Raw genomic sequence first — 24,420 nt, forward strand, 5'->3', positions numbered from 1 at the left:
TCATGCCATATGAGCTCTTGGCTCTTCCGACCTCGTCACAAGTGCCATATGAGCTCTTAGCTCTTTTTTTTTACAGAATCTAAATATGAATTATTTTATGCATAGATAATGTATCTTTAGACACCCAAAAAACGTAAACAACATTGCAGAAAAAATAGTTGAGAAATAGCGGGAGAAATCAGGGGTCCTCAGAAGACTCCAACTTGGTAAACAACGTTTACAAGATAGTTTTAGTATGTAATGGTTTAAGGAGATGCGCCATCTCAAAAATCACCCTATCTCGTCCATTATAAACTTTTTTAATTTGTAAAAACTAGTTAGAACTGATTGGTCGGTCTTGTCATAAGTTGTAGAGCTTGGATGGGAAGATCCGAATAAATAACAGAATACTAAAAGACTTCACCTACTTTCCCAGAAACTTTAGAAAAACCATTTAACTTCTCCCGTTTGTGCTGCAGATTGGGATATTCAGTTTTAATGAAACAAAAGCATAAGAAAGTTTTCAAAATCAATATAAAATTAAATATAAAATTTCGTATAAATATAAATTTATTGACATAAATTCATATAAATATTAAGTTCACATAAAAATACATTAATGTCTTAAAGCTCTTTAGAAATACTTTACATTCAAAATCAAGGGCCCTTGTGTTTGAGTAGTGTTTCTCAAAGAATTGTGACAAAAAATCAAACTTTAGCGTAAAGAGCGAGGGCTGTGAAAGGGGCATCCCCTCCCATATACAAAGTAATTTCTCTTCGCTTCCGGTTTTAATGTCGCTCCTTACGTTCAGTTGAAAAAATTGTCTTTTATTTAGTTTCTGTCCGTTTTTCAAATCACTAATTGCTCTTTTCAAATGACTAGTTTTCTGTTGATTTTCATTAATCAGTTTTGTTTAATCAATAGTGCTCCTCAGACTGTTTGCTTAAAATTAGAATCGCTCTAATTTTATTCTGAATTTAGAGTTCTTGTGCCATTTCACTTGAATTTTACCATAAACTTGCGATTCTAAAATAAATCTTTAATAAAAGCAAAAAATCACAGCCGAAATAAAGTCACTAGGCAAGGAAAAAACACTAGAGGTGGTAATCCGGGTAGGAGGCCAACTAAAAGACGTGTCGGCTATTTTGTATTTTACCTTGAGGGTAGCCACTCCTCGAGGGTGAAGGCTTTTTGATGGGCCTGAACTTCCATCTCTACAAATTAGTAGGTGTCGCTCGGCCCCCAGCTGTTGTAAACTTCATGACAATGTAGCTGTAGCTTGCAAAAAATCACTAGAGGTGGTAACCCTGGTATGAGGCCAATTAAGCTGAGCAAAAACGTGTCGGCTTGTTCATATTTTTACCTTAAGGGTAGCCACTCCTCGAGGGTGAAGGCTTTTTGATGGGCCCGAACTTCCATCTCTACAAATTAGTAGGTGTCGCTTGGCCCCTAGCTGTTGTAAACTTCATGACAATGTAGCTGTAGCTTGCAAAAAATCACTAGCCGAAATAAAGTCACTAGGCTAGAAAAAATCACTAGAGGTGGTAACCCTGGTATGAGGCCAATTAAGCTGAGCAAAGACGTGTCGGCTCTTTTGTATTTTACCTTGAGGGTAGCCACTCCTTGAGGGTGAAGGCTTTTTGATGGGCCTGAACTTCCATCTCTACAAATTAGTAGGTGTCGCTCGGCCCCCAGCTGTTGTAAACTTCATGACAATGTAGCTGTAGCTTGCAAAAAATCACTAGTCGAAATAAAGTCACTAGGCTAGAAAAAATCACTAGAGGTGGTAACCCTGGTATGAGGCCAATTAAGCTGAGCAAAGACGTGTCGGCTCTTTTGTATTTTACCTTGAGGGTAGCCACTCCTCGAGGGTGAAGGCTTTTTGATGGGCCTGAACTTCCATCTCTACAAATTAGTAGGTGTCGCTTGGCCCCTAGCTGTTATAAACTTCATGACAATGTAGCTGTAGCTAGCAAAAAATCACTAGCCGAAATAAAGTCACTAGGCTAGAAAAAATCACTAGAGGTGGTAACCCTGGTATGAGGCCAATTAAGCTGAGCAAAGACGTGTCGGCTCTTTTGTATTTTACCTTGAGGGTAGCCACTCCTCGAGGGTGAAGGCTTTTTGATGGGCCTGAACTTCCATCTCTACAAATTAGTAGGTGTCGCTCGGCCCCCAGCTGTTGTAAACTTCATGACAATGTAGCTGTAGCTTGCAAAAAATCACTAGCCGAAATAAAGTCACTAGGCTAGAAAAAATCACTAGAGGTGGTAACCCTGGTATGAGGCCAATTAAGCTGAGCAAAGACGTGTCGGCTCGTTCATATTTTTACCTTAAGGGTAGCCACTCCTCGAGGGTGAAGGCTTTTTGATAGGCCTTTTTGAACTGCTATCTCAACGAAATAGTTGGTGTCGCTTGGTCCACAGCTGTTGCAAATTTAATGACACTGTAACTGTCCTACGAACTAGGCTACTAATTTTACGCCTAATTTTTAAATCCTAGCTTGTTTGGAAAAAAATTAATATAAAAGGGTACTTAAAAGGCAAAACAGTATGTTTTATCGGAAATAAGTCCTTGATTTCCAAAATTTACTTGATTTTTTCAAGCTTCAGTTGCGTTTTTAATGTATCAAGACCTTTACTATTGGAAACCAAATAATTATTTATTTCTATTATAAAGCAGACTCTAAAACTCCTACGCCCTCTGAAGTAGAAGATCACACATTATACCGTTTGTAAAAGTTTTTTCCTTAAAGCCACTTTTTGTGCACTTTTACCTCTAAAGGCACATTTTAGCTCTCAGGGTTCACACTTTATTACACAGAGCATATATTCTGAGCAATCATCCGAAATATGGCCAACCGTCTGGGGCTACACGGAAAGCAGGTCGTCCTTGTCTGGGTTGGGAGGATGTCATAAATAAAGATTTAAAGGAAATGGGAACTTCCTGGGAGGGTGTAAAGAGGGAGGCCTTGAATAGGTTAGGCTGGAGGAGGAGCGTGCGTAGCTGTGTTGGCCTCAGGTGGCTTAGTGCTGCAGTGAGTTATTAGTAGTAGTAGTAGTAGTATTTATTACGTTGCTTAATCATTTTTACTTTTTGTTTCCTCCCTTTGTAGAAGGAGAACACCGGTTTATCGTCGATCTAGATCAGCTTCACGAAGGTCTCCTGCTAGAAGGAGTAGGTCTCCTCTTCGTGTCAGGGCGCGCACAAGGTCTCCTGACCGCAGGCGTGACGAGAGATCTGTAACTGGAGCAGCAATTCCACTACCGTTAGATGTGACCATACCGCCTCCCCCTTTGCCTCCTGGAAAGCAAAGGTGTCGAGATTTCGATGGTAAGGGTTCTTTATGAGATTATATTCCAGTACTTTTTTTTCTCTCCGTGTAACAATAATTGAAATATTTTTGTTCTCAGTATTGTTACAAAACCTTCTTTTTTTTGTCTTTTTTTTTCGTTGAAGTATGGTAGGATTTGTCACAAAAATGGGTAAATAAGAAGGTAAAGAATACGGCCTTGGATTTTGCAATCCCTATCGGTGGTGTAGTCTCTGTTTTATGGCCCTTCAGCCAGGAAGTTTACCTTCCCCAGATTACTTCAGGTACCCATTAAGAGTTGGATCGACTCTGACTCTACTCACGTAATCACGCAACTGACTTCCGTTCAAACTAAATAACCAGCGAAAAAAGGGCTGAAACCCCTATCTTCATGGTAAAGGGTCTTAAGTCTAGCGCGCTAACCGCTTGGCCAAGACGGCTATTGAACTTACCATCCGCTACAGAATGTTAGCGATGATTGTAAATATCAATAAGTGAATACTTTTTGTATAAAAAGGACAATAACTATTTTTTGATTTTTATTGTGGAGGGAAAAAACTATAATTGACTTGTCGTTTTTTAACATTAAAGTGCCACATAAACTGAAAAAAATTACCGTTGGTTTGAGATATAATATTGCGGAAGCAAAATGCACAGCCTGCATTTCGTTTTGTGTGAATAATTAAAAAGGTGATTAAAAGAGGGAGGAGGGTATATGACACTCGACGCTTTAAGTAAGATGCTAATTGTGCCCTTGTATGCATTTTAGTATTAGTGAAAGAGTAATTAAGATTGGGGTAGTGTTTTATATTTAAGTATGATGTCATCTCTAGCTATTCGTGTATTTGTACACATGATTTATCAGCAGAGTACAAAATGATGAATGGAACTGGTTGCACCGAGAATTTTGATTTGGGGGAAGGGGCGGTTATAGAAGCATTATATAGCCGACGCGTATGTAATCTTCGACATTTCGGGGTAGTGAGGGAGTTTAAAACAGAAGTACAGACAGTGAATTAATGAAGTAAGAAAGAGGAAAGTGTATCACAGAAAGATTTTGTTTCATTATTTCTGTCATTTCTTTTTCACCTCAATTATGTACTCCGCTCATTTATTTATTTCATTGTTTCTTATTTTAGAAAAGGGTTTCTGCATGCTTGGGGAATTGTGCCCTTTTGATCATGGTATTGATCCGGTCGTGGTTGATGATACAGAACTTCCAAGAGTATTGAATTTTACTGGTCCTTTGCCCGAAATTCCTCCACCATTACATGTGTCACATGTTGCTCCACCACCACCACCAACAGTTGCCGTAGAGCCATATAATCCTGATGTACCTGCAATATCGTGGCCAAGACCTGGTTACCCTCGTAAGTAGTTTGTTTTTATGTCAAATCTTACACAAAGATGTTCTATTGTCTACAAATGGATCTATGGCGAAGGCGTTCTTTGATGCTCTTGGCTGGTTCGTTCCTAAGGGATAAGCTAACTCCCACCCCAACTTATGTGTCTGACCTTTGTGAATCAAATTTATTTTAACTAAATTCACCTTTTTGATTTTGTCTTTATTAAGTGTATTATTGTAAGTGTATTCAAGTGGTCTGTATTTATTTTGGTTATTAATATTCCATTCTCTTTAGCAATCTATTCATGTTTAGGCTATGGCGGCTTGCTGTTTTTTTTTTTTTTTTTTTTTTTTTTTTTTTTTTTTTTTTTTTTTTTTTTTTTTTTTTTTTTTTTTTTTTTTTGCCTTACAAGACTATAAAAATCTGACCGGATTGCCGAATACCTTCGTTCGTTTATTCATTCTTCTTTGGAAAATTTATGAGCTGTAAATACTTCCCTTCATTCATTCTGTCGTTGGCGCATCAAATGGGAGGGGGAGCAGCTGCCCCCCCCCAGGTTTTTGAAAACACTTATTGGTATTTCCATTGAAAAGGATCGAAAAAGATGTAATTGCCTCCCCCCCCTGTACATCTTCTTCAATTGACAGCTCTGTTCTGTCGGTTTGTATTTTTTTATATGCCTAAAATGGGTTACGAACGTCTTGACCAAAGTTAGCATTCTGAAGTAAGTGAGCAAGTTATTAAACAAAACATTGTGCGAAAAAAACTACCCATAATGTAAGAGAAAGAATATTTTTAAAGAACATAAATCTGAAATAGTAGACATTGAATGTGGGTTCTGGATCTGTAAAAACATCTGAAACAGATAAAAAACTGCTTCCTTTTTTTGACTCTGCAACAAAATATTGTACTTAATAAGTAGTTGCATAAAAAAGATAGTTACAACTGTGTAGTAACACATCCAAGAAACTTGCCTGGGATTTGCTATCTGGCAAGACTCGTATCCTGGTGGTTGGCTTTATTTCAGTAGATCCTGCTATAATTTTCCATGGAAGAGAATATACTAGCAAGTGGTTGCTCACTGACTAACGAGTTCTTAACTAGGGTTTGACCTGTGAACATTAAAACTTATTTTTATGGTTTTGTATCTTTGCTTTACAAAAGATTATTACTTGAGTTTAATCTGATCATTATTCATAGTTTTGGATTCTTATCTAACTAAGTACAAAGGTAGTTTCTTCTTTAAAAAGGTTGCAAAGCTTCAAAAATGAATCTTTATTCTGGATAATGTTAACGTATAATTTGGTAAATAAAATAACGCAAAATATTCGTCTATATCTCGTCCGATGCGGACCCGTCAAAAATTTATCAACACCCTTTAAGGATTTCGGGAGTTACGATGTAACGTGAGCCTATTAGCGAGACAAGCCTAGGGCTCGCTCCGTTTTTTGTTTAAAATAAATAAAAAATGAGTCATGCTCTTTTATAGAAAAATTTGTGGTGCCATCTATACATCCGATCCCAGATGCTACTAGTTTCTTATCCATTCTACTTACTATATATAGTACATATATTAAGCCTTCGGTTGAAGTTACCAACAGTCGGTTACCTCCCTCATTGAGACGGCTCCAAATGGATAGACAATGCCGATCAAAGCCATTTTTCAAGTACTCACTAGGTGTTTACACATTAAGGGAATCAGAGCCAGCTATGTTTACATGTGGGTCTAAATGTTAACCAGTAAAAGACCCTTTTCTGAATGGTTAGCCTAGTAAAACCTATGGACTCCGAAACAGGCATTCCACTCATAGATAGAGGAATGGTCAGTGGTGCCTTTTTCTCATCCTCAGTAAGACTGATGACGACACTCCTAAAATAACCTGGAGCCTATACCAGATCATACATACTTCTTCCAAGCTTTGTGGATTACCAGTGCTTCATAGTGATTTTGAATCGATCCATACTTATGGCTTGTTCAAATATTTATGTCTGCCAAGACATCCTGCTTGAATGTAACTTTTCCTTGCAAAGTAAATATATTATCAACCAGATCAAATGTTATACGTGTTTCCAAATATTTAGTCGATTTTAACTTCAAACTATTGCATGAATCGCAAATCGCAGACATGTGCAATGCCAATCAAAATTTCACAAGAGAGATAATCTTTCCTTCTTATGTAAACAGCAATGAATGGGTATGTAAATATACCGCTTGCTCAATATTTCCTTTAATCCTGTTCCTTAGAGCAATAGTTGTTAGAGTGTCTCTCTGATGGTGAGTTCTGATAGAGAAATTCTCTGATAGAGTACTTTATAAAGATTTTTCAAATATAGTTCCTATATTGCCCAGTTACATTAATATTCCCACCTTGCATACAGGGCCGGATTTAAACCTTTGACACTTCTAGGCCCAAGTGTTTTTGCCGCTCCGTTTTTTGTGAGATTTTTGGGGAAATCTCTGAAAATTCGGGGATAGTGAAAGCACTGAACAGAATGCAACTGATGAGCCAAAAGTAATGGAAGAGAGAGGTGATACCGAACTCTCAACTTCAATTTTTGAGTGACATCAGGCAGTTTATAAGTGACCACGGAGTTCCTGTGTTGTTCTAAAGTCACTTTTCTGTGAATAGGCAGCGTGGTGGTGGAGTGCACCTGTCACTTCGACGATGAATCATATCAGTTCAGTTTTTGTTATAAAAAAAAAAAAATCACTCGGTGATAATTTATTGCGCCCCCTGGCATTGTGCACCCATAGGTTTGGGCCTAGTAGACCTATTAGCAAATCATGGCCTGCTAGCATAACGTTTGAACTTCAGAGTCCAAATATATAAAAGACAAATTTAAGTTTGATCGTTTTGTTTATTTTGGTTTACTTTTTTCCATCAGCTTTTCTTTCAAACACCATGTTATTAATAATGCTGCTCATTACTGGCCACATGCTCATTAATGCTGCTCATTACTCATTTGATAATCCTGTCTCATTACATTACGGGCAATCTGCTCATTACTGACATCTTATCTATTTGTTTAGCCGTAAGGAATGTGCAGAAACTCGAACTTCCCACTTATTGTAATAATACTACTCTTAATGCTACTTTTAGAGGGATTTTGTTTTTACCAGCTTTATGAGTGTTTTGCTAAAACATCATTGCTTAGCTGGGCTATGCTTTATTATGGGCTAACTTTATTCACGTTTATGACCCTCTGCAGCCTTTTTTCCATATTGATACTGGTTAATTAGTTGTCTTTTGGTAGTTCGAATTTTTTTCTTCGCTGTTTATCGTTTTTGTTGTTGTTTATTTATAATACTCCGTACTTTGTGTTTTTTATACTTTTACGGGTAATAAAGTTCATTCATTCATTCATTCATAGCATTACTAAATTGGTTACAGGCTATAATTGTTTTAATTAAGATACTTTAAATTAAAATAGCACGAAATAATCCTTATTTGTCCTATGTTATATAGCAATTGTGTTCTTTTCGTGTTGGCTCTAGGTTATATTCTGATACAAAAAGGTTTTTTTTACGTTTTGATGTTAAATGATGTTTTGGTTTCAATATTTTAACTCTCTTTTTCTTGTTTTCGGTTTTATGTTTTTTTGTTTGTTTATTTATTTATTTTTTTTTTCATGAATTTTTTTTCTACCAAGGATTATCAGATGGCAGAGTTTCTGCCAAAATAACTATCTTTCTTCATAACTACTACAGCTACTACTACTAACACAGATGCCGATACTCCTCAATTTCTCCAATGTATTCAAAGCATCACTCTTTACCCCCCTCCCATGAAGCTCTAGTTTCCCTTAAATCCTCTTACATCCCGTTTGGGAACGACCTGCCTTTTGTTTGGACCCATATGGATGGCCAAAAAGCGAAATACTTGGCAAGGTATCACCCTTCATCTGTAAAGCGCGGCATAACCATCTTAGCCTTTGTTTCATAGTAGCGCTAGATGGCCACAATCCAGCCACATTTTTCGTTTAGCTTATTAGTTGATATACAGTCAGTCAAATGAGTGCCTAAAACTATTTTTAGACTATTCCTATAGGAAACATTGAAAAAGTCTTCCTAAGTCTTACTTGACCACGGTCATCACTTTAGCTTCCAATATTCAAATCTTAGTTTGAAGACTGGTCTTCCTATTCTTCTAACTTTTTTCAACCGTGAAAAAAATATCCACCTTTTCCAATACTGCTTGTGCTAAGTTCATCCTTGATCCGGAGAAGGTGCCCAATTCATCTCAAAATTTCTTTCATTATATCTCTAGAAAATGGGATTTAATCACACTTTTCGTACAGCCTACTGTTTAAGATACGGTTAGTCAGTCGTATACCCAACACAATCCGTAGTCAATTTCTCTGGAAAACATCTACCAAATCTTCCTCTGTTTTTCGGATTGCTCATGCTTCAGAAAGATACTTGACCACTGTCATTACGTGGCTTTCAATATTGTAATCTTAGTTCGCAGACTTGTCTTTCTATTCTTCCTAACTTTTTCAAGTGGGAAACTTCATTTGCTTTAAAAATATTCCCTCTCTTTTTTTTTCCGTATTGACAAAAAATACAAAGATCAAAAGAAATAGTGAATTAATTAATCCATCTTAAGAATATGTCCAAGGAAGTGTTACTTTTTTTTGCTAGAACCCCTGTATCTTGGACTCTGTTTAATGGTGTTTTGTTCTTTCTTCTTTCTGAAAGTGTATCTTACTTGATTATTGTGAACAAACATCTCATTTTGCAACAGTCATGTTATTATTAATAAAGTTTTGTTTCTCTTGTAGCCCTAATGGCACCTCTGCCATATCAGCCAACCATGCGTCCGACTGCACACCGTCCTTACATTAGAAGAAACATGACCACGCCAGTGCAGGCCGTCGTACCTGCTGGATCGGGTAATTGCTTTTTTGGATTCAAATAAAAAGTTCTTAATTCTTAAGTAAATAAAAAATTTGGAAAAGATCGGGAGGATTGTCAATTATAGTAAGTTTGCTATAGAACAAACTTACTATAACAAACACTACACGAGCGATTTATGGGTCGATCCATGCCAAATTATCTAATTGGGATGGTGTATAAAATTCTCTCCCCTAGAAATGATTGATATTTTTGAAACCGACAGGGGATTAATTGGGGGAGGCGAGACTGGGTTGTGAGGAATACCTTTTTGGAGGGGTATTTCAAGAAGAAGCCTTTGTTTTATATTTTCTTTAAAAATTGAAGAAAACAACGAAATTTTCCCTCCTTAGATTTTGAAAAATAACCCCCCCTCCCAAATTCTCATGAATTAACGCCACAGAAAATGGTGAGATCGTCAAAAGTAAGTGAAAGCACATTCCTAATATAACAAATTCAAATAAAAATTGGAAAAATAGTTATAATAGCTTTTATTTCATATTTAGCTCTTGTCAATGTAGAAAAGAGTAATTTAAAGTGGGCAACTTGCCTATTCTCCTTCAGTTTAAAACATACTTCTAAATCTTCCAAAAGTTCAGTTTTGCTTCGAATTTTAACTCGAACTTTATTGACGTAAACTTATAAATGGATTTATAGACTCGTGTGAATGCGTTGCAATTATAGTTATGTTCGACGGATTATTCTGGGTACCCGGCTGACTGACCAAATTTCAAACAGTAGGCTGTGCGAAAAGTGAGGTTTAATCCCGCTTTCTATGGCTATAATGAGAGAAAGGTTGAGCTGGCTAGGGCACGTTCTGCGGATGAAGGATGACAGATTGCCGAAGATTGTCCTTTTCGGCCAGCCGTCTAGGACAACGGTAAGCAGGTTGTCCGCGGGTGGGGTGGGAGGATGTCATAAAGAAAGATCTAAGGGAAATAGGAACTTCCTGGGATGGTGCAAAGAGGGAGTCCTTTTAATAGATTGGGATGAAGGAGGAGTATGGGTACCTGTGTTGGCCTCAGGTGGCTTGGTGCTGCAGTTAGTTGTTAGTAGTAGTAGTAGTATAGTTATGCTCTAATTTACAATTATTGCTATAGTTAAGTAGAGTTATAGTATAGTTATGTTATTTAGATTAGTTATTAAGATTATATGTTATGTTATGTAAGATTATATGTTATGTTATGTTATGTTATTAAGATTAGTTAGACGTGAAGAATATGAAATGGATACCATGATTCTTGGGAGCGAACGGTTGAATAAATGCCGAAGTAACGTCTGAATTTCAGATACCAGGTGAAGAAAACGTCTGGTCGATCTACAAGAAGAAGACGACTATGAAAATGAACGGTAGAAAATCAAGCTCTGTGGTTTCGTAAGTCAACACCCAGCAATAATATAAAACTCGTCAGTGCTTCAACAGTGGTGGTTCTGCCCTCTCAAAATTTTGATTAGCACCCCTCCCTCCTGTCTCCCAAAAGCTTTCAAGCCAAGTGTGAACAAAATTCTCCATTCATTTAAAGCTGACTTTTCTTACTTCAGTCTCTTCATAATTATTCATTATCTCGTCCCAATGGATTGCTTCTAATTCTTCGTCTTCTAAAATTAATTAATTTCGGCCTACTTAGTTTTAATTTCAATGATTGGTGATCAAGATATGGGAAAAATGAAATTTCGGATTCCATTTGTTTATACTTACTGCCAACTGCGTCCTCTATTTTTTTTTTTTTTTTTTTTAAATAAAATTCCAAAAATTATAAAATGATACCGTTAGATCATTTATTTGAAATTTTGCACCCCTAAAATTTCTCAACCCAGGGCACATACCCCCCACCTCACTAAATTGCCTTTTTGCTTCAGCATTGGAATTCTTGGGATGGGATATACTATTCTTCAATATAATAAAAGAAACAAAAATTCACCCTCTCCTTGAACCTTATAAAGAGTTGTCGTTCATTAGCCCTGTGAGTAATAATAAAAATTAACAGCTTTTCTAGATGACGGGATTTTGTTCCAGCTGGGGTAGTGAGAAGATTAACCTTCTTGGGTCCTAATTTTGGCTTTAAATCTGCACCTAAAAGTTACCTTTTTGTTATACTATAATTGTAGGGAAATAGTAGTGCTATTCTCGAAATTCGTGTGAAGTCACAGTTCTGAAGAGATAAACGAGTTTAGCAAAGAATTTTAAAACGCCTCCTCAGTACCTGTTTCAAGCTACCTTCTGTCTTTGCAGTTACGTACTTGGGTTTAGGTATAAATCATAGGCAGTGCTTTTACGCTGCCTAAGTAAAGAGCGAAGTGAAATAGAATCTATTATTTTTCCACATAAAAAATCAGACTTTGTGTCACAGTTCGATTGCTAAAGGAAAAATCGTATATTAAATAATTAGTATAGAATACATTAAATAAAAAATAATAAATAAGTGATCTTTAAAAAAAAATATGAGATAAAATATTTGTTTGTAAAAGAAAAAAATATCTGCGCATTGTCCTTCTGACAATACACACTGGAAGAGGGATTTTAAGAAGGACTCGTATATTGAAGAATAAGAATTTTAACAAATTTTCAATTTCACTTGCCTATTACCAACGAGAATTTAGTCAAAATTTAAACCGACAATTTTAATAAGTTTTGATTTTCTTCGCTTATTATGAACTAGGCACTTTAGTCGGAAAAAGCTCAGAAATTCAAACCATTTAAAATAACAATCTTCTAGATACAAGTTCTTGATCTTAACAGTTCTATGGAAATGGGCCAGTTGTGAATAAAAAAAAATGGACACATTTTATACTTCATTTACACCTTTCCTTTTAATATTTCTGTAGGCATATGCAGCGTGGGCCTGTATTTTATACTTAATTGAACGCATTTTGTACTTAATTTACACTGTCCCTTTTTGATATTTCTGTAAACATACGCAGCTTGGGCCATATGTTGGGTTATAGTTGCTTCATCATCTGTTTCATCTTCGCAATCACATTGTAATAAATATAAGAATAACTTGAAGTCTCAAGTTTTCAGGGCATGTCGGTATTGACGTATTAATTATAATTTGTATGAAATGGTATATTATAATTTATTAATTTATATAAGAAATAAAATTATATGAATGATAATATTATAATTCCCATAAAATTATAAAAGATAACTAAGTCTCAAATTGGCGAGATGTGTCGTTATGAAAAGACCTGAATCATCATGAATTACAGTCTTTAAGAAATGATATATTATAATCATAATTTCTTAGTTTCTATGAGAAACAATTAATAATAATTATATTAAAAATTTATATAAGAAATAAGATTGTGTGAATTATAATTTTAAAATTTTCATAAAGTTATAAAAATAATTCTAGGTCTCAAATTATTGGGACGTGCTGGTATAAAAAGACCTGGTGTCACGACGCGGGGAGCCTTGTCCAGTGAAGATTGGACCCCGTATTTTATTTCTCATGGAACTGTTACTCGACACAGCTATTTGTGGCTTTATTCTTTAATCCGACTAAAACCGGTTTTAAATAAAGACTGAATTTTCTTCCAACTGCTGTTATTTCCCTTCTTCTTTCGTTTTTCACCTTACACTAACGAGTTTTCATTTAACTTGTAATTCACACTTTGACCTTATAATCACTACCTTACTCACCCTACTGTTCCCTGGAATCAGTACGACGTAAAAGAAACATTCTTATACTGTATCATTATGTGCCTCGGTGCACCCAGAGATCGGATTGGGGGTTGGGGGGCTAAAGTGTAGTAATACTTTTTCTTCACTCTTAATAAATACAATCACATATTATAAAAGTTCATAGTTATTTACTATTTTTTGCTTCAAATTGTAAAGAATCAAATAATTTGTCTTTTTATGGCTTACCGAAATAAACTTTTTTTTTTATTTTAGTTGTACGAGAAATACGTCCGATAAAGGTCGACGCTGAAACAGAAGAATCTGTGGGTACAGTAATGGCAGAGGCTCGACAGCGGCGAATGGGTGCTCGTAATCCGAACAATTGCAGTTTAGAATTGAGAAAGGTTCCAAGAGGTCTGAACAATATATCTCAGTTGAATCAGCATTTTTCCAAATTTGGACGCATTGTAAACCTACAGGTACTTATTTATATAAATGCTACCGATCAGACGCGAGTGCAACGTGCATGTAGAAAAAAAATTGATTTTTCAGAAGTAGGGAAAGACACATTGAAGAACGTTAATTGCAGGTGATGAATCTGAACAATATGTATAAGATTTATACCGTTTATAACGAGTTTGCAACGTTTTCGCGCTATAACGTTAGTTTATAACGAACGTGACATAGAACATGCAGTATTTCACAATTTCAGGGGAAAGTAGGAGGAACGTCTTTTGGTGAAGGATCGGATGGGGGAGCTGTACTATTTTAAGTGGCTTGTAAAAGTTGAATATTGGTGCCTTAACTTTACTTCACCAAATTTATCACATACAAGGTGTGCAAGCAGCAATCGCAACTTCATGGGTGATTAAGTATTATTCGCAGATACCTTTTTGAAAATGTCGGAGGGAGGGGGGTAGAAACTGTTGACTCTTGAAATAGTATGATTGCACGTTATAAGCTTTTCTGCCAATACCGCTGCTTTCGCCAAACGTATTTTTTGCGTTTTTTATTAGGTCTTTAAAATATTGTTTTTCTCAAATATTTTGGATCTAATCACTGCATCATTGGACAACAAGCCTAGCAGATGTTATAGAAATAGACCACCGTTTTATTGATTTTTTATATACATAACCCTTCTTCTCCCCTGGAAAAATTCAAAAATGATGATCTAAATTGAATATTTTCGGGGTTTGACACATATATAGCTCTTGGAAGAGCGCACAAACCAATAGAAGAATTTTGAAATAGATAAACAAAAGAAACATCTTTTACGTAAAATTTACTTGAGAATTATTTATTATATAAAGCATAGGGAAGTTGATTTCGACCGCGCATTTATGGAACAAAAGAAATTAGAGGTGTCGGTATTAAAGTGAAATTAATGTATATATATATATATATATATATATATATATATATATATATATATATATATATATATATATATATATATATATATATATATATATATATATATATATAAATATATATATATATATATATATATATATATATATATATATATATATATATACATATATATTTGTATATATATATATATATATATATATATATATATATATATATATATATATATATATATATATATATATATGTATATATATATATACATATATATATATATATATATATATATATATACAGATATATATATATATATATATATATATATATATATATATATATATATATATATATATATATATATATACATATATACATATATATATATATATATATATATATATATATATATATATATATATATATATATATATATATATATATATATATATATATATATATATATATATATATATATATATATATATATATACTAGCTGTTGGGGTGGCGCTTCGCGCCACCCCAACACCTAGTTGGTGGGGCGCTTCGCGCCCCCCCAAGCCCCCCCCGCGCGCGTAAGTCGTTACGCGCCATATTAGTTACGCGCCATTGTAGTTGTGTCCCTGTGTCCCACCTGTGAATAGAGATAGATATAAATATATGTTTTTAACTACGTAAAACATGCTAATATACAACATTCTTCGCTGTTCCATTGTCTGTGCATATAAATAGATTGTCAGGTTTACTGACTCTTGAACATGCAACATATAATTGTCCATGGGAAAAACAATCCGTATTCAGATCTATACCTCATTATTCTAATGATGTGTCCCTGTGTCCCGGTCGTCATTTACATTCCCTGTGTCCCGGTCGTCATTTGTGTCCCGGTGTCCCAGTTTGTAATTTCTCTTCGAGTGTCCCGGTCGTCATTTATATTCCCTGTGTCCCGGTGTCCCGGTCGTCATTTGTGTCCCGGTGTCCCGGTCTGTAATTTCTATTCGAACAATCCCTGTGTCCCGGTCGTCATTTATATATCCCGCCTGTGCCCCCGGCGTCCCCGTTGTAGTTGTCCCTGTGTCCCGGTCGTCATTTATATTCCCTGTGTCCCGGTCGTGATTTGTGTCCGGGTGTCCCAGTCTGTAATTTCTCTTTGAGGTTCCCGGTCGTCACTTATATTCCCTCTGTCTCGGTCGTCATTTGTGTCCCGGTCTGTAATTTCTCTTTGAGTGTTTTTTCTTTTTAGTTTTTTTTTTTTAGTTTTTTACCTTTTTTCCTTTTTCAGTTTTCTTTTTCTTCTTTATTTTTCAGCGTCACTATGAAGTACATATCGACGAACCTTTGTTTTTTTTTAACTTAAATCTGGTAGACATTGATGACCTTATCCAAGTCAAAATCCCCAAGCCAATCATCATCGCTATCATTTTCAGTTTTGATATGTTTTGACTCTCGCTGTCCAGGTGGATTTTCATCTAACTGCGCGGTTTTGCGTTCTTTAGCCGCAAGCCTGTTTTCTTGCTGTTCTTCTGATTCCCCGGCACGCTTTCTTTTCTTACTTTCTCTATCAGCTGCAAGTCTGTTTTCTTGCTGTTCTTGTGATTCCTCGGAACGCTTTCTTTTCTTACTTTCTCTATCAGCAGCAAGTTTTTTGGCATAAACTCTTTGAGCAGCTTCCTCGGCTGTTGCCATTGTAGGTTCTTCAGTCGTTTTACAATTAAACATTTTTCCGTGAACAAATGTCTTAAATATCTTGAATGACGTCACTGTCAAAGCAAAAATGACGACAACTAATTTCATGACGTCAGTCAACACAGAAACATGACGTCACCTGATCCACAGACAGACACACAGACAGACAACTTGTTTTTATATATATAGATATATATATATATGTATATATATACATACATATATATATATATATATATATATATATATATATATATATATATATATATATATATATATATATATATATATATATTTGAGGTAGAAGTATTCTGTAAAATGCAATACTTTTCTGTGTTTTTATGAGCCAAGTCGTATTCTTGTAGTAACTAGAATATCGCAGCAGCTGCTACAATACTTTCAAACTATCTTAGGCCTGGCATGCAAACTTGAAATTGCCTACGGATTCTTCTGAGTACCTGGCTAACTTACCGTATTTCAAACAGTTGGCTGTGCGAAAAATGTGAAAAATTTCTTTCTTTATGAAAGAAAGACTGAGATGGAAAGAGCACGTTCTGCGGATGAAGGATGACAGATTGTCGAAGATTGTCCTTTTCGGCCAACCGACTAGGGCTAAACAGAAAGTTGGTCGTCCTCGTGTGGGGTGGGAGGATGTCATATAGAAAGATTTAAAGGAAATGGGAACTTCCTGGTAGGGTGTAAAGAGGGATGCTTTGAATAGATTGGGATGGAGGAGGTGTGTGCGTAGCTGTGTTGGCCTTAAGCAGCTTGGTGCTGCGGTGAGTTGTTAGTAGTAGTAATAGTATATCGCTATGTAACGTTATATGTATCAGGTTTATAACGAGGGATAAATTTAACGAGTTTATAGCGGGCTTGAAATAGAACATGCAGTATTTCTCTGTTTTGAAAGAAAATTAGGAGATCCACCTTTTAGTTATTTCCACCTTTGTTTTTCCAATAGTATCCCAGAAGACTGGGGGTTGGGTTATACACTTTTACATGGCTCGTAAAATGGAAGAGAACAAATAAAATTATTATGAGAAAATAATTACTAAATATTTGAGAACATTAGGTACGAACGTTCAGTATTCAAAAAAGTAAACGAAAATAGCATTAAAAGTATGACATTTTTTTAGCTTTTGTGTTTCATGTCAAATTGTAATAATTTAAAATAAAAAATGCTTTCAATGCTGCAAACTATCTTAGGTCTGGCATGCAAACTTCCCATGTGTCAATTTAGACAAAATTTCGCAGTGTTTATTCGTGTGTAGCTTCTATATTCCTGATGAATATACAACAAAAAAAAAAAGAATTTGAGATGTAAAACTATTAGGACCAAAAGAAATATCTTTCTCTTTTTCTCTTCTATTGGTAGGTCTGAGGAATATGAATACGTTTCATCTAACTTTTATTTTAAATGGTCTAATTTTTTTTACTTTAACGGTTGTATTGACATTTTCTGCTTATTGGAATATTTCTGTTTTGTCTGACATTTTCGTACTATTGATTTCCAGTTTTTTTTTCGTATTCTACCAGTGTTGCCTGTATTGTTCGTATTTTTACTTTTTGTTCTTAGCACCATGTTCTAAATTTGTTATTTTCTTTTTCTTGTAAACAAAAAATTTTTAACTTATGTTAAAAATTTTTAACGTTTGTGTACGCGTCGATTCTGTGTCTGATTTATCTTCAAAAGAAACAGATCAATTTGGTGTTATTTTCATTTATTACTCTGAACTTTTGAAGCAAGTTAGCTTTGTATTATTCCTAATTGGTCTTACCTAGTCCGATAAAGTGTAGCTAAATGTAAGCAATCCGGTTTAAGCCAATAAATCTAGGATACGCGATTTAAAAAAGAATTGAAGCGAGATACTGCAAATTTTGCTGCCAGATTTCGCTGTTAACTCGGAGTCAGGTTCCGAGGTGAACGAGTCCTATTTTGCTACCACTACCCACAATATTACATTGATGAAACTGTTTCTCTTAAAAATCATGCGAAGTTTTTGGTGAAAATTCTTCCACAAAACTTAGTCATCGCTTATATCTCCAATTTTATGTCACCCGGTAGATACCAAGATTACAATTTACTATAGTTAAGTTAATTAAAGTGATTCAAACTGATGCTTTTTCCGTGGTTAATGATAAAGCTTTCAAGGGAGTCGAAATGGAAATTTCATAAGCAAATTTACAATTCTATCTGCTGCTGGTTTGCGTGACTTTTAAATTTTACTTTTCATGTATCGTTATAAGAATAATGTATTACCACTCTGTTCCTTAAATATTTTCCATTCTAGGTGTGAATTCCATTGAACCCCATATGAACCCCGTTGAATTCCATATGAAGCTCCTACTTAAAAAAAAGAATAAGAACTGTTTAGACTTAGAACAGTTTTAGAAACTTCGTTTTTAAAGCGATATTTTAAAGCCAAGCTAATACTGTTTGCTTCAATGAGCCAAATTATGAATTATGAATTTTTCGCCTCCAGTTGTTAGCTAACAGTTTTTATTAAGACGGCGGAAACGACATTGTCAGCTAACAAAAACTGTTTGCTAACAATTCGTGAAAACGTAATAATTGGGCGGGAAATTTAAAAACCACAAGCTTAGAAATAAGGATTGAAAATTTCAGGGATTGTTCGTGGGGCCAAGAAGAACGCAAGGCAAAAAAAAAATATATGCTAAGAAAAATAAAGATGCGATAAAAATTAACAGTTCTGAACTCTCACAATGCTATAAGCATAGGAACTAGTTATCCTGCTTTCCTATGTTATCTAGTTTTGAATAATGCGCTTAAAATTCTTCAACAATGGTCCGATTTGTAAGAGAACTTCTTGCAATGTTAGTTAATAGTTTTGTTAGGACGGAGGAAAAAAGCCAAAAACTAACAAGTGTTTCAAAAGGAAGAAGGTGATATCTTAATTCATGCGCTCCAAAATATTCTTCGTCTTCTTCTGTTATGGTTAATGAGCTTTCCAGTCTGGACTGTTTAGGCTGTTCATGTTTTTTCACCTTAAAGTCAAGCGTTATATTGATTTATATTTTCTAGTTCCTTTTTGGATTCTAGGCTCTAGAGTATTTGGACTAGTCGTGGAATAGAATTTTTTTAATGGAAGAATGGAATAAATAGGTGCCAAATCGCGAGAATCTGGCATCTATTCCCTTTTCAGCTAGAAAATAATCCGAATGATATAAATATACTTGTATTGGTTTTTTGTCGATATAGATAGACTTATGGATAGATAAATAGATGTATTCAACAAACAACAATTCAACTTCAGGAATCCGTATCTGGAAAATTTTTCTCCTTGTGTTCTTATACTCCGTGTACCCGTTTGAACTTTATTAAGCTTATACTGGAATTTCCAAATCTTTAACGAATTTTAGCCGTGTCATAACTTAATACGAGATTTAATGCCACTGTAGCTATGAAATAATCTATACTCAATTAAACATGTTTATGTAGGCTCTTTGTGGGATTGAAAGATGGATGAATAGATGTATTCAACAAACAACAATTCAACTTCAGGAATTTGTATCTTGGAAGTTTTTCTTCCTAATGTTCTTATGCTCCATATTCCCGTTTGAACTTCATTCAGTTTATACTGTAATTTACAAATCTTTAACGAATTTTAGTCGTGTCAAAACTTAAGGTGAGATTCAATGCCACTGTAGCTATGAAATACTCCGTATCGAATTAAACATATTTATGTAGGTTCTATGCAGAATTGAAAGATATATAAATAGATGTAATCAACAAACAACAATTCAACTTCAGGAATTAGTATTTTGGAAGTTTTTCTCCTTTATGTTCTTATGCTCCATATACCCGTTTGAACTTCATTCAGTTTGTACTGAAATTTCCAAATCTTTGTAACGAATTTTAGTCGTGTCAGAACCTAATATAAAATTTAATGCCACTAGCTATGAAATTATCCTTAATAAATTAAACATATTTATATAGGTTCCTTGCAGAATTAAAAGATAGATAAGTAGATGTATTAACAAACATCAAGTTCGACTTCAGGAATCTCTATCTTGGAAGTTGTTCCCTCTTGTGTTCTTATACTCAACATACCCGTTTGAACTTCATTCGGTTTATATCTTTCACGAATTTTAGTCATGTAAGAGCTTAATATGAGATTTAATGCCACCGTAGCTATTAAATAATCCGTAATCAATTAAACATATTTATTCAGGTTCTTTGCAGAATTGAAAGACATCTGTACTTCAGAAATCTGTATCTTGGAAGTTTTTCTCTCTTGTGTTGTTATAGTCCATATACTCGTTTGAACTTCATTCAGTTTGTACGTGAATTTCCAAATTTTTCACGAATTTTAGTCGTGTCAGAGCTTGATATGAGATTTAATGCCACTATAGCTATTAAATAATCCTTAATCAATTAAATATATTTATTTTGGTATTCTGTCAGTGGAGATAGATTAGTAGATGAATAAATATGCGTATTCAACAAATGGCAATTCAACAATGAATTTATAAAATACATGGAAACACGTTATTATGTACAAGTTTCTGTGGCTGGGAGGGCAGAGAAAAACAATAATAATAGTTTTCAAACAAAATAATAGAATTATAAATTTATAAATTTAAAAGTTAAACAAAAATATTCCTAACTTTTATTGCACTAGAAGCCCTAGGGCTAAGGCAACACAAAATAAAAAAATCGATTCTATTTAAATCACGCTGCATAATTAAAAACGTTTCACAAATTTCAAATCTATTTCTATGCTCCGTTGCTTGCCTGAGAAATCCCCTTTAATCTTTCCACAGTTATGAAACCCTCACCCCTCACTATACTTGCCAATCATATTTCATCCAACCTACTTTCTTCATACACATCCTTTCGTGATTCTCTCACACACCTAGCATTTGACTCACAGTCTCATCCATATCTCTATATTCGCCCTCAATCGAATAATGCGCTTTAACTCCTCCTTTCTTGAATTCACCTTAAAAATATCCCCTCTCCATGTCTCCTTTGTGACTACGAAGAGTCAATGGGAATAAGAGAGGCTTTTTTCATACTACTGAGCCTGCACCTCTTGGTCACGTAAAATATTTCCTACCATCTTTGTCACCTCATTATCTGTACCCATCTATTTGTCATATTGTCCAGTTCCGCAATCTTGTAATCTTCCTTACCTGGTATAGTTATGAACTTGGAGCCTCTGCATCTCTTCAGTCCTGGTTCAAATAATATTGGTTCCGTTCAGTTTTTATTATTATTTACGTAGACTTTTTTTGCTCCCTTGACGTATTCTGCCTTGACCAATGGGTAGCCTTTTTTTTGCTCTCTTGAGGTATTCTAACTTGGCCAACGGATGGATTTTTTTTGCTCCCTTGAGGTATTCTGCCTTGACCAATGGGTAGGCTTTTTTTTGCTCCCATGAGGTATTCTAACTTGGCCATGGATAGACTTCTTTTGCTCCCTCGGGGTATTCTAACTTGACCAATGGATATACTTTTTATTGCCTTCTCCTCGGGGTATTCCGACTTGGCCAATGGATAGACTTTTTTGCTCCCTTGGGGTATTCTGAATTGGCCAATGGAGAGACTTCTTTTTTTTGCTCCCATGAGGTATTCTAACTTGACCATGGATAGACTTTTTTTTGCTCCCTTGAGGTATTCTGCCTTGACCAATGAGTAGGCTTTTTTCGTTCTCTTGAGGTATTCTAACTTGGCCAATGGATGGACTTTTTTTGCTCCCTTTAGGTATTCTGACTTTGCCAGTTTATAGGCTTGTTTGTTCCCCTAAGATATTCCTACTTGGCCAATGGGTATTTTTTTGCTCCCATGAGGTGTTCTAACCTGGCCAATGGATAGACTTGTTTTTGCTCGCTTGTGGTACTCTGACTTGACCAATGAATGGGCTTTTTTGCTCCCTTGGTGTATTCTAACTTGGCCAATGGATAGACTTTTTTGCTCTCTTCATGTATTCTGACTTGGCCAGTGGATATACTTTTTTTGGTCCCTTGAGGTATTCTAACTTGGTAAATGGATAGACTTTTCTTGCTCCCTTGAGGTGTTCTGACTTGGCCAGTAGATAAACCTTTTTTTGCTCCCTTGAGGTATTCTGACCTGACCAGTGGGTAGATCTTTTTGCTCTACCCAATGGATAGGCTTTTGTTTTGCTCCCTTGTGGTATTCTGACTTGACCTATGGGTAGATTTTTTTGCTCCCTCGAGGCGTTTTGACTTCGCTATTAGATAGCCTTTTTTGCTCCCTTCAGGTATTCTGACATGGCCAGTGGATAAACCTTTTTTGAGCCCCTTGAGGTATTCTAACTTGGCCAGTGGATAGGCTTTTTTTGCTCCCTTGAGGTATTCTGACTTGACCAATGGGTATACTTTTTTTTGCTCCCTTGACGTATTCTGATTTTACCAATGCGTAGACTTTTTTTTTTGCTCCCTTGAGGTATTTTGACTTGTCCAATGTATGGACCTTTTGTGCTCCCTTGAGGTATTCTGATTTGGCCAATGCATTGCCCTTCTTTTATCCACAAGCAGGATTTCAGGACTGCAGTCCTGCACAACTGTACAAGCAGTCCTTGAAGTTTCCAAGCCTATGTTTTTAATTTCCCGCCCAATTACTATGTTTCTGCGGTTTGTTACCTAACAATTTTTGGTAGCTAACAATTCTGTTTCCGCCGTTCGAGCAAAAACTGTTAGCTAAAACTTGGATTGCGGGGAAAAGACTTACATCCATCCAGCTTCATTCTGAAGGTAATCGACACCGATTAATGTGTGCGACTTGCCTTGTCTATCAATTTTCTCGTTGCCCTTTTTTTAGTTTATTATCCGACTCATTCAAAGATAAAAAATCTGCTAGGGATATGCTATGATAATGCCTGCCCCCTCTTCCATAGTTCAGATCTCACGGTCGGTAACTGAATGAATGGAATCCCTTGTTAAAACACTATCAGATATGACGATTCGGAAGATGGTATGTGACTTTTTTTGTCAAACTAAGGCTCGCAGCTGATGTTTGTAAACTTAGTCCGATCTACTGCTTGTTTCGATCTATTGTCTTTTATTATATTTGAGGATTTTTTCTAAAATATCCTGATTATCCTTTTTATCATTTTTAGGAATGGTTAGAAAATGAAACTGATGTATCAAAATTTTTTCGTCATAACAGCGACACTAGAATAACAAACAAGTGGGTTTTCTAGTTTTTTCTCCTGGAAATCAGGTCTTGTTGCATAAAGTCTTTTTGAACTACCGTAATCTTCGCATGTTTAATTCCAAAAAGTGATTTCTTAACTTTAAGCCCTAAGGACCTCGCTCTAGAAGCTTAAGACCCGTGGGAGGTTTGGCCTCTCTTGTGTCCAGGGTGAAGTTTTGATTATTTCAAAACTGTCTCCCACAAAATTTTCGGACCAAATTTTAACATAAATGTTATTTATTAACAAAATTATTGTCAATTTATCCTTCGATATTTTTGCTTATTTTTATTTAATTAATTAAAAATTAACTTATTACTTATTTTTATTTATTAACTCAACTTTATTTTGATAAATAATAAATTTCAAAAATTACAAAATGATTTTTTATTTGAAATTTTGCGCCCTCTGTCCCTCCCCTAGAAATGCTTTTGACTTAAGACTGATGTCGTTAAGTGTAGAAAATAAATATCATGGTGTTACTTAATGGAGAACTTGTTGGCTTAACGTGTTCAGATCCTACTGCTACCCGCCAGTCATTGCAGTTTACTTTCTTGCTACTCGGGTGTATTTTATCTATACTGCAATCATAGTTCATAGTTATCCTGTGCTGCTAATCATACCTAAACAGAAGGATGCTAGAAGAGTTTTATTTCCTTGCTCCCTACCCTTCTCTCGTATGGACCTCTACAAAAAATTATACACATGTTAAAATATACAGAAATCATTTCTTTATCCCCCGCTCTGAGAAATGTCTGTTCCCCTAAATGGCACTCCTCTGAAATATATTAGAAGTCTAGGTACCTAGATTGCTTATTTCTATTGTCATCGCATTGCCGCTATATTTGTTGTTGTTGTTTTTTTTATCCTGTTTTGTCCAATAGTATGCCTAGGCAGTAGTACCTTATCTCAATTCAAGAAGTTCAGGTTTTTAACGCCATCATATCTGCTGAGCCCTTAAAAAACTCACCTACTATCCGATTCTCTGAATTTATTTTACACTGTCGCTATTTTTTGGGTGTGGGGGGGT

General features: G+C 35.3%; 1 protein-coding gene across 1 annotated transcript in view; it reads left to right on the forward strand.

Moving 5' to 3' along the window:
- The window catches only part of LOC136025243 (RNA-binding protein 26-like), a 77,089-nt gene that overhangs the window by 27,736 nt on the left and 24,933 nt on the right, over positions 1-24,420 (forward strand). Inside the window, exons 5-8 of the mRNA XM_065701076.1 lie at positions 3,096-3,313; positions 4,433-4,663; positions 9,422-9,532; positions 13,432-13,637. Coding sequence (XP_065557148.1) covers positions 3,096-3,313; positions 4,433-4,663; positions 9,422-9,532; positions 13,432-13,637 — 766 coding nt within the window. The remainder of the gene's footprint in view (positions 1-3,095; positions 3,314-4,432; positions 4,664-9,421; positions 9,533-13,431; positions 13,638-24,420) is intronic.

The sequence above is a fragment of the Artemia franciscana genome, chromosome 3, assembly GCF_032884065.1.
Source record: "Artemia franciscana chromosome 3, ASM3288406v1, whole genome shotgun sequence".
In the NCBI taxonomy this organism is placed as follows: Eukaryota; Metazoa; Arthropoda; class Branchiopoda; order Anostraca; family Artemiidae; genus Artemia; species Artemia franciscana.